At 48.1% G+C, this 11,134-nt stretch overlaps 1 protein-coding gene across 1 annotated transcript in view; it reads right to left on the bottom strand.

Annotated features, from left to right (window-relative positions):
* Positions 1 to 477: 477 nt before the first annotated feature.
* The window catches only part of IRAG1 (inositol 1,4,5-triphosphate receptor associated 1), a 77,762-nt gene continuing 67,105 nt past the window's right edge, over positions 478 to 11,134 (bottom strand). The window contains exons 18-20 of the mRNA XM_024757070.1: positions 9,801 to 9,920; positions 8,349 to 8,480; positions 478 to 3,581 (exon numbers count right to left, since the gene is read on the bottom strand). Of these exons, the coding sequence (XP_024612838.1) occupies positions 3,338 to 3,581; positions 8,349 to 8,480; positions 9,801 to 9,920 (496 nt within the window). The 3' untranslated portion in view covers positions 478 to 3,337. The remainder of the gene's footprint in view (positions 3,582 to 8,348; positions 8,481 to 9,800; positions 9,921 to 11,134) is intronic.

Genomic DNA, 11,134 nt, shown 5'->3' with positions numbered 1-11,134 from the left:
CTTAACAGTCTCTATCACAGCGAAATGTATGAATTAAAACAAAGAAAGAAACAAGCAAAAACGTAGGCCAGGAAGATACAGGAAACTAGGATCAGGAATGAGGACTAGAAGGAGAGGAACTGATCCAGCCCCTGGGAGGGAGCCCATAGTGACCCGAGGGCTGGGGACTTCTGGGAGGCACTGTTATCCAAAAGTGGATTCTAATTCAGGGTTGGGCAAGGTTGTGGCCCAGCTCCACAAAATGAGGAGACATTCAGCTGCTGCCAAAGGTTTGGAAATGTGCTTTTATTTTCAAACTCAGGTATGTGACACTCTATATTTCAAGGCTAGCACACCTGTGTGAGGTTTAACAATGTTAGGAGCTGACAGCCAGTGACACACAAATCCAGCATCTCCCTCTCCACTTACACCTCCAGGCTGTACACAGGGAGCAATACAGAGAGTCCTAGGGCCAAGCAGAAATGTCAGACCTGGGAGGCATTTTGAATGGAACTTTTATTTCAGATCAATATCACTGTTGGAAATACAGGGCCTGTTTCTGTCCATTTCACTGCTGCTTTGGCAACAGTTCCAATTGCCTCAGGTCATCTTTGCTTTTCTTGAAGAATTACTGGGAGTCCTGTTTCAGGAATGCCCTTGAAAACGTGGTTACTCTTTTGTTCCTTCTCGTCCTCAACCTCAACCTCCCTTTACTCACAGAGTCGTTTGGCTGAGGGCCTGGTCTGGAAGCATTCTTGCAGGCCTTTCTGTGGAGCAGCTGGAGGGTCAAGAGCTCACTGCAGCTCCTCTCCTGGCCTTTGTCTCAACAGGAAGCAAAGGTGGGAACCCTGTGACCAAGTGGGCGATGGGCCAGCTCAGCCTGGTCCTTCTTCACCGGAAGCTGAGACTGGATGTTGCCAGCCTAGAGTCCTGCCCCACAGCCAGCCTCTCTGGAGCGCCATTTGTATCCTGTCTTTGGCTTTGAGGGCCTCAACGTCCTCCAGTGTATCCAGTCGCCCTGGAAGAGGCAGGGCAAACCATCCATCCGTGCAGCCAAAGTCCGTCTGCCATGATCTGCACCTCTTTACCTTAATGGCACATCCTTGGTCAACCCTGGCTTGGGCTTCTCTCACAGTGGTTTTCTAGCCACTGGAAAGGATGCCTCCCTTAGAACAACAGGTTGCTTTTACAGTGGGGCCTAACCTAGGTGGGTCTTTCTGAAAGGAGTGGTTGCATCAAGCCTAGCCCTTGAGCTTGGAAATGTTGTTGCTAATCAGGTCACAGAGTAGACTGAAAAATACTGGAATAAGTCGAGGCTAATAAAGATGTTATTTTTTTCGTTGAGTTGCTGGTGGTGATGATGCTGGCGTTGGGAAGTATGCAAAACGTCAGCTGTTCCCAGACTGCTCTCCACCCCCTTGAATGCTCACTTGTTCTTTTGACCAACATTTAATGATACCCTCCCAAGCATCGGCCATCATGCTAGGCACTTACCCAGAGAATGGGTAAGACATGCTTCTTGTCTTTGAGGAAAAATGCTAGGAAAGCCAGACACATAAATAAGTTATTCTGATACACTATAGTAATGGTCATTAGTAGTAGTAATGAAAATGTTTAAAAAGTGCCAGGAAGCACAGAGAAGGGTGTGACCTATTATGTGGGGCATGGTGGGGAGTTGGAGGGAGGCCATTAAAGGTGTAATGGAGGGGATGATTTTTGCACTTGGTCCTGAGGAGTGACCAGAAGAAAAGAGGAGAGCGGCAGAAGAAAAACTAGTGAGAGAAAACAATTTAGTCTGGGAACCAGAAATGGCTTGGAGTGGCTGACGGGCCACTCAGGGGAGTGGGACTGGAATGTAAGATGCCCAGTTAGGAGGCCTTTGGAAGAATCAATTTAGTGCAGGGGTTGAGAGCACAGCCCCTGGGGCCAGCCTGGCTGGGTTTGACTTCCAGCCCCATGATTTACTAACTGGGTATCCTTGGCAAGTTACTTTGCATGTTTTGTGCTTCAGTTTCCTTATCTGAAAATGGGAAGAGTCACACACACAGTTTTTTTCTTTTTCTTGAGGACTCATTGAATGAATCCCTATATAATACCTAATACAGTGTTTGGCTCATAGTAAGTTCTATATGAGTGTCAGAAACAAAAACAAATGTCAACAGCAAAACAAAAACAACAGCAAAGCCACCACCATAAAACCCACACAGAAACCAGCGCCCCCCAGAAATGATGAGGCAAGAAGGCAGGTGGCAGCTGTCAAGGTGGAGTGAGAAGTCCAGCTGGAGGTGGGACGCACTCTGTTTTCTGCTAAACAATGGGAATGCTCTGAGACCTACACTTTGGTTGGAAATGCCATTGAAACTGGAACACTGCAGTGGAGATGCACACTCGCATGTGGGCACAGCGAAGCTGAAAGTGCATCGTGTCTCCTCTTTCCCCCTGAGAGGCGGGTTAACTGCTCTCAACCAGAGAGAACAAAGAGGGGATAGACTGTGCTCTACAGTAGCTCAGAATTAGCCCTGGAAATGGAGACCAGCAAGTTCGCCATGGAAGCCATGAGTTTTCAGTGTTTCTCAAACATCTTAAGCCCACGTAGAAAGCTCACTGAACAGGTGCCTGGTGGCTGCCCCACACCTAGTGAAAATCTGTGGGTTGGCTTTAACCCTAACACATACCCAGAGCACACGTTTGGAGGGTAGGTGGCTTCATGCATGCGTGTGCTGTGTGTGTGTGTGCTCTGTGTATGTGTACAGAGGAATATATGTTCATTTACATCTTCCCACTTCATTTCAAGCACAGAGCTAAAAAGCAGCCTAAACGTTCTTCTGATAAACCTTTCTGACTTCTGTAAAGAGAAACTCTGATTGCAAAGGGGAGAAGGGAAGGCTGAAGGAGAGTCAGTAAGAATGAGATGGGAAATGGGAAGATATTCATGTGAGACTCCAAATTCCAGGTCTGATCCTTGGGGGCAGAGTTAGCCTTTAGACACAATCCTTCCTGATTTCCGATCAATGGCAGAGAGGAAAATGGGGAGGGGGAGGGGGCTGCGCACTGTAGCCTATAAAGAAGGTGTTTTGTTTCTCCCCAGCCATCTGAGCTGGCGCAGGCAACTGTCCCTTCCGTTGGAGTTCCCTGGTGAAGGCCACTTCTTTGTCCACTGATGCTTTTTGTTGATCCTCCAAGAACATCAGTTACTGTGTGTGAATAGCTCCCATAGGGGTGCCGAGTGTGAAAGAACCCCTGCTTGTTCCCCTGACGGCAGCAGCGGTGTGCCCATGCCCAGGCCTGACACATCATGCTTGGGGAAAGGGCAGCAGGCTGTGTGCTGGAGCAGGGCACTGGCTGGGTGTCGGGTTTCCTACTGCTCTGTAGGCTGCTCATGCTGGAGTCCTGAGCTCCACCATGAGTCCCTTTGGGCTGCCGAGCAAGTGGATTTCCCAAGGGGCCCGTCGGCCTGCTCCACACAAGAGTTATAGGAACCGTAGAGCCCCAGCACAACAGTCAAGACCAGCATTGCTGCGGCCATCATCCAGACGACTTGCCAGTGCCGACAGAGTTTGGGATACATGACTTGTAGGAAATGAACCAATTCTTCAAGTTTGCTGTCAAATGAAAAACACAGGTGGAGGGTTTAGTATGTTGGGCGCATATACGATGCCCAGAACTTCCATCTGGAATACTCTCCATGTTGTCTTGAGCCGTGGTTCTCAAACTCAGCTGTGCATAGCGTCGTTTGGCAGCAATGATTCAAAATACCCCAGGTCTACTGAATAAGGATCTCCAAAGGTATGGCCTAAGAATCTATAGTTTAAAATTTTTCCCCAGGAGATTGTGATGCCTCCAGCCTATAGCCTTTATATTGGGAGAGTCTAGGCTAGAACACTCTGCTTATTTGTGTGATCGTTCATCCATTCACACAGGCCCTCATCTACTCATGAGATGGTCATTGATATCTGAACTCCCCCAAGCCCCAAGATACCAGGGTGGCTGACCCATTCTCCCATGCAACCAGACAGCACCAACAGCTTTTCTGCACCTAGTGGTACCAGTGATCAGTTCCAAGTTCTAACCTGTCCCCCGCCTCCATGTACAGACGCCTAATTTGCTGTCCTCAGTTCCACACCTGACTGTATCTAGAGTGGAAGGACTGTGATAAACTCCTAGAAGACTCTCAACGTCGAGTAATAAATTACTGGACAAGTAATTCAAGGAACCAGATCAACCTCAAGAGCTCACTTCAAACTGTCCCGGGGCCTCCAGCAACCTCTGGGTGACTTATTCAAGACGTTTTCTCAGTCCTATTAATCTTCATTCCCAAATAACCCCTCCTCCACTTTCTCTGCTCTCTCCACACTTTTCTCTCCCCTCTCATCTCTCTCTTTTCTCTCTTCCCTCCTTCCCTTTCAACCCTCCCCCTCTGTTTTTTGCCTGCTTCACTCCACTTTTCCCTCTTCCTCTTTTCCCCACTGCCTTTCAATTTTTCCACTCTTTTTTGTGGCCCCTTGAAAAGACATTTGGTCAGATGGTCTGCTTTGAAGAGTCCATTCTTAGAGCTCTCTGGAGAAGCCTTGGACACGTTCATTAAGCTAGAATTTCTTCCCGTTTCTAATCCCGGATCTATTTTAAAAAATAACAGTGAGAATACTGAGGATCACCAAATGAAAGAGGTGAGAAAAGGGACATGAGGTCTTTCTGAAGATCCTGAGGTTCACACAGACACTGAAATGTGCAGACCATTTGCTGAGAAGCAGAGAGCTCTAATTCAGAGAGCTAATAGCAGATTAGCTATTCTCTCTCTCTGCTATTCTAATAGCAGAGAGCTAGGTGCCTGACAGTGGTACAGAGACTCAACACATACCCTTCCGTAGAAAGGGATCAGATGCTCAGAGTGCCTGCCTTGGATGCTAAAGCACTGGTTGGTTTCTCTTCCATGTGGGACCCACTGATGATTGTTTCAGGAACAATTAAGCAAAGCAAAACAGTGAGTACATGAGCTGAGGTGAAAATCATTGGCTACTTTCACAACTGTTGGGGAGAGAGAATTTGGAAGTGGAAGCTTAGTTTCTTTCAGCCCCATTTAGTTTCTTTAATTTCTATTCAGATACAACTGGATGCTAAGACACAGTCTCTCTTTTGGGCTGTATTTCTGTGTTCCAAAACAAGCTGTTGGAGCAGGGAGAATCCCACTCTCACCCCATCCTTAAGTGGGCTGGCAAAGGAGGAGGGCAAGATCTGGCTTCGTGACCCTTAGCTGGTTACCCATTTCCAGCCTACAAAAGCTGTTAGAAATGGAATTAGATTAGAAATAGAATTCCTTTGGAAATCAATTTTTGGTTGTTCTGAGGTCTACCTACTCCTCCACTGGGAAGGGTGATGTTGCCGCCCCCTCACCTGGGCCTGGAGAGAGGGGCTTCGGAGATGCTGCTTGGCGAGCTCGATATGTCGTAATTTGGGGGCACAGTGAGTGACTCCCACCTGAGAGATGTGAAAAGTGAGATCTTGCTGAACTGTTTGGTGGCATCAGAGCAGGGGGCCACGATACGGAAAACCATCCTCCCACCACTAGTGGGTCAAAGGTGCATATTCACAGAAACTGGATGTAGTCAGGAGAAGGAAGGCTGGCATGGGATGTCATAGACCCTGCCCGGAACTGCTACCTAGAAGCTGAGCGTGGAGGGTATACTTCCAGCTGCCCAAGGACTGAGAGAGGGATTTTAAGTAGCTGGCCAGAAGAGCTGCATTCGACCTCATAAGGGGACCTGCAATTGAGAGATCCTCAGAAATGGTGTGGACATGTGTGAGCTGGGGGGTAGGAGGGGTGCTTTTCTCTGAAGGTCCCATAAAACACCACACTGAACAAAATCAGAAGGTCAACCTTAAATGCCTGCTAAGGCCTGGAACCCGCTCACAAGAAGACCAGTCAGGTAATACCTTTCCTACCCTTGATCTCCACCCCCTTTCCCAACGTTAGCTCTGGAGAGGTCAGGCGCTGCATTAGCACAGCTGGGGTGGAAGGCGGGAGTGGCAGAGAGCAAGAAGTCAGCTCTGTCTCCACTATAGGCTTCCTTCCTGAAGCAGAGTGGAGCAGGAGGCCAGGGGGTATGGGGAGAAGTTCAGGCTTTTGACTATTTCAGGGAACTGGCCATTTTCATTACTGAAATGAGGTTATTCTTGGGACTTAAACTTGACCAGAGGACTTCTATTTTCTGAGAGTTATTGGAAGAGTAAAGGAGTCTGCCTAATATCATCTTAACCCCAAAAAGCCAGTGTGAACAGACAGTGGGAGAAAAGACAACAGTTCCCTGTTGCATCTTATGAGTCTCACTTGTTCCATGCATTACCTAAATGTCAGAAGACTGTGTTCTAATATGGTTAAGATATTGGGTTGATTCACCCAAAGTTCACTTAAGCTGATCCTCCAGAAAGTAATATTGACAACAGATTATATTATTACATATTATTATAATAGAGGAGAGATTCAGATAAAAAGACTGGTGTTTGATGCTGAATCTCTTAAATAAGGGGCCAGCTGCTGGGGTTAGCTCAGTGTTTTTAAAATGCACTAAGTAGGACATGGAACTTTTAATAACCTTAGACCTTGCTTGTTAATGAGATGCCAAAATTTCACGGGGGGAATCATGCTTGAGCACAGGTGCCTATAGGCAACTGTGTATGTAAGGGATTTGCGAATGAATGGATTGCCTGGCACTGAACACAACAGCTCTCGGGGCTAGTCTGGCTTTGGTGACAGGTGAGGAAGGGACCCTGTAACTGTAGGTGGGCAGTTTCTATGATAGCAGTGTCTGTCGCTATAGAGGAGATGATGCCACACTGCTGGGCCTGAACAGGTGAAGCTACACCATGTGCTGAAGGCCGAGGACCCATCTCGGGGCTGTGCTGATGCCTGGTATCCAGCACCTGAGGTACAGGCATGTTCATAAGACCAAGAAGTGAATCTGAGAGGGAGCAGAAGTTGGGAAAGAGAACGAGGCCTTTCAGTATCCTCAGCAGGACCAAGAGGATACTCTTGGACGATGGATGCAAAGGGCGGCCATTGCCATGTGCTGTTGACCAGGAGCTGGACAGAGGGGAAGCCAGGCACAGGCTCACTTCCTCTGGGATTTCATGAAATGGGAGGGACAATCTCCCAAGATCAAATTAGCTAGATAAGGATTCCAGCCCTGTGCTTTGTAAACCAGACTGTTTATATTCCATGTACTCTCTCTGTTTAGTTCTCTTTTGTTCTTTCCTAGTGTTTGGAAGGGTTAGAAGTCCCAGCCTGTGTTTCTGTTTTGAAGGGAGCCAAAGAAAGGGCTGAAGCCCAGGCCTGGGCTTGACTGCATTAAAGGAGAGAAGACAGTCTGGTGGCCTGGAAAACAAGAGCAGAGGACACCCAGGGGGGACAGAAGACCAAGAAGGATAGGAACAAGCCACTTGGAGTAGGGACTGTGCTTTCATTGTGAAAACTGGGCTTCTCTCCTTAGGGGAGGTGGTATGCCCTTGCACAGGTTTGTTTCCAATAGTGAAGCCCCTTCTCCAGCTCTCCCCTTGAACACTGGGGTTGACTCATGCAGGCTGACACCTCTCACTCTGGTTGAATCTTCCACCAACTAGGCTCTACTGGTCATTCCTATGTGTTTTGAAGCATGTCCATCTCACTTCTAATCGGCATTTTATTACCTTATTCATTGGGTGCATGTGATTTCCAGAGTCTGCCAGCAATGAGGCACAGACACATACCCTGTCCCAAAGGTAGCAGCTGATTAGATTAATTGATTAAGATGCAGGATCTACATTACCTTTATCTACTGTTACATATATCTTTCATGATTTAGTGGAAAATGCACTTGAAATATAAAGTATATTAAAAGGAAAAATCCAAGTATTTCCAAACCAAAGTGAAAACAATGTCCAGATGACCAAACTTGTTTGATCACCATGGAAAGAACCTGTTGGACACTTCCTTTGCCCCAAAGTTGAGTTCATCCCCTACCTCCCTGTGTTCTCTCTGTCCCAGCTCCCCTCTAGGGCTTCAGGCCAACTTCCTTGAACTTGGCTCTTTCATGGGAATGGTTGGGCAATGAGCTAACTGTGGTCCCTCACATTTTCTCAGCTCCTGAGAACTGCTGGTTGCTGCCGATCCAGCCCTTCACAACCCCTGACCCCTCAGCTCTTGCAAACATCCTCTTATTAACTATTTGGGCTCTTTGGGATTTCCTTTGCCTCCTCCTCCAACATGAGTGCCCTCTTGGTTTCTGTTGGCTGCTCACTGGGGCCCTAGACCCACAACTGCCCTGGACTGGCACCTCCAGGGATGTCGTGCAATGAAATGAATTGGGACCCATTTCAGCAATGGCGAGGGCTCCAACCTGCTTCTCTGCTCCTTTTCCTCTTCCTCAGTTTCTTCTGCCTCTTCAGCTTCCTCAGGGCTCTCGGTCTTCTGTTCTTCTTCCTCCTTCAGGTCTTGAAGCTCCTTGGTCTTCTTTAGACCTTCCTGGTATCTGGGAGGCAACAACGAACAATTGAGTCTGGAAAGGCCAGGGGCAGAGCATCCTTTCCTGAGTTGCTAGAGGAGGCACTGAGCATCTCTGATGATTACACACTCACTTCCTGTGGTTCCACACAAGAGGAAAAAGCTGGGAAGTTCCACCGCATCCTATGGTGGCTCCTGTCAGGATGATTTCCCCTCACCCCTCAGGCATTCTTCCTGTTTATATGAAAGTGTGACAAAAGAGACAGGGAAAAAATATGGGTGCAGAGTCTCCTGGCTGGATTCTTCTACAAACCATTTGGGAGGGCTAAGGACTGTGTGGCCTTGGAGCCTCAGCTCCTCCCCTATAAAAAGGAGAGGCTGGCACTCATTGCACGGATGTTGGAATATTTTGAGGAAGTGCCAGGTATATGGTTTGACCTGGGGAAGGTGACACCTGTCACACAGGCTTGTTGGGAAGCTTTGTGAAAGTGAAAGGCACACAGGTTCACAGTAAATGTTCACAAAGCTGATGGAAGCATTCACTCCCCTGCATTCTAAGTACGGAGGACAGGTGTGGGTGAAAAGACAGGCTTTCCAAGAGAAACTCTCTGACTTCCTTCTCCCGGGTTTAATATTACCTTGAACATACTTTTTGCTTGTCCTACAGCTGAGTGTTTAAGGCTAGCACAGTTGGGTTGGGGCAACCCCACCACGGTGCAGGTGGCCACCACACCGAAGCCCACAGGTCCCACGTCAGAGGGAAGCTGTATCTCCCTCAGGAGCTACTGGGAAAGAAGCTCAGGATGTGGTACCTGGACAGAGGTACTTCTCTACCTGGCTTAGCTGGGGCCTTGCTCAGTATTCTGCCTCATCAGTGACTAACAACGAGCCAAAAGTGCAATTGAAGCTCAATTAGAGAAGGGGCGCTGAAAGTTAGGGGGCTCCTTTGACAGGAAGAAGGGATGGCTGAGGCAGTTCCAGGAAGTGGGGCTGCAGCTGCTCCTGGGCACTGCCGGCAGTGGCGTGACCGCTCTGGGCATGTGTCAGGAAGCCTCAGGCACCACCAAGAGGAACCCACCCAGGGCCCCTGATTTCCAGATCATTCTGGTGGCTTTCTGCCTAAAAAAGAGGGCAGCCTAGTTATTATCTACCACACCCTCTTGCCTCGTTTCCTCCTGTCTTTCCTGTGGAACAGTACTGCTCTTTCCTGTGTAGTTCCTTACTCAGGCAAGGAGGTCCCAGGGCCACGGGTTGCTTCCCTAAATCCTCTAAGAGACAGGAAAGGCCCGTGGGAAGGTATCTTTTGAGCAATGCCAGGTGACCTCAGGGCTGCTGAAGGCTGACTCACCCCTTCTTGTATGCTTCTTCCTCCATCCTGGCCTTGGTCTCCTGGCTAAACCCCTCCAGGCAGCTTGGAGTCGGGACGGAAGCAGAGGCCTCACAATCCAGGTCCCCGTTCGTCTTCCCACTAGCAAGAAGAAGGAAGTACAGGGCATCCTTTCAGGGACAGATGGGACTTCTGAAAACCAAACCATGTCTTTGTCCTGTTCCTGGCCGGAAGTGAGGAAACTCATTCTGGATTGAATTTATTTCAATCTTTCTACCTTAAGATTTTATAAAGGCCTTAGTCCATGAATACTCCTTGGGCCCCCAGACATCAAGTACTGCACCAGCTTGCCTTTTTCCTCCTGCTCTCAAATCCACTTTTATTCTTATTCCAGGAGATGCTCTGAGTGGACAGACAGACATTGGGAGCTCCAGGGCACTAAGAGGAGGAAGATGGAGGTGGACCAAACGTTCAGAGTCATCCCATCCCTGGAGTCCATCTTCTGCTTCATTCATGTAAATATCTACCCAGTGCTAAGTCACAGGCACCTTGTAATGTGCTGGGGATACATTAGAAAACAAAAGAAAAGGTCTTTGCCAACACGGAGCACAGCAGGAGAGAATGCCCAAAAAAGGAAAGAAAAAATATGAAATTAATTACAAATTGTGATAACTTTTATGAGAGAAACAAACTCTGTGCAATGACAGAAAATAATGAGGAGAGAATCTGCTTAGATTGAGTGGCCAGAAAAGGCCTCTCAGAGATGGAGTAACTGAAGCACAGACCTGAAAGATGAGAAGTCAGCCACATCTATAGCAGAGGGAAGATCCTCCCAGGTAGAGGATGCAGGATGTGTGAACACCTCGGGATACAAAAGATGTGGAGATGTTTGAGGAACTGAAGAGGAGCAATGAGGTAAGAATTAACTTCTGGACAAGATTTTTGATGCCTGTGAGGTATCCAGGTGGAGATGTCAAGTTGGTAGTTGGATATACCAAAGTGAGTGAGAGAAGAGCTCTAGGCTGGAGATATTCAGAATATAGATGGTATTTAAAGCCAGGGGAATGGATAAGACTGTCTGGGGACATAGTATGAGGAAAATTGAGAAGAGGACCCAGGACCAAGCCACAGGCATCTCTGTCCTTAGTTCAGGTGGAGGAGGAGCCTGTGGAGGAGCTGAGAATTAGCAGCCACAGAGGTAAGAGGAGAACCCGGAGAGCATGGAGTCCTGGGAGCTGAGAGAGTGTAAGCAGCTCTTTGCAGGAAACTGCCTTTTGCAGGAAATTGCCCTCAGCAGGAAGCCCCTTTTCTTGTCACTTTAGCAAAGCTATATTGTAATTAACTTTTTTTTTCCT

Source organism: Neophocaena asiaeorientalis, unplaced genomic scaffold, assembly GCF_003031525.2.
Source record: "Neophocaena asiaeorientalis asiaeorientalis breed wild unplaced genomic scaffold, Neophocaena_asiaeorientalis_V1.1 scaffold504, whole genome shotgun sequence".
Lineage (NCBI taxonomy): Eukaryota > Metazoa > Chordata > Mammalia > Artiodactyla > Phocoenidae > Neophocaena > Neophocaena asiaeorientalis.
Note: the sequence above shows the minus strand (reverse complement) of the source record. Positions and strands in the feature narration are given on the sequence as shown.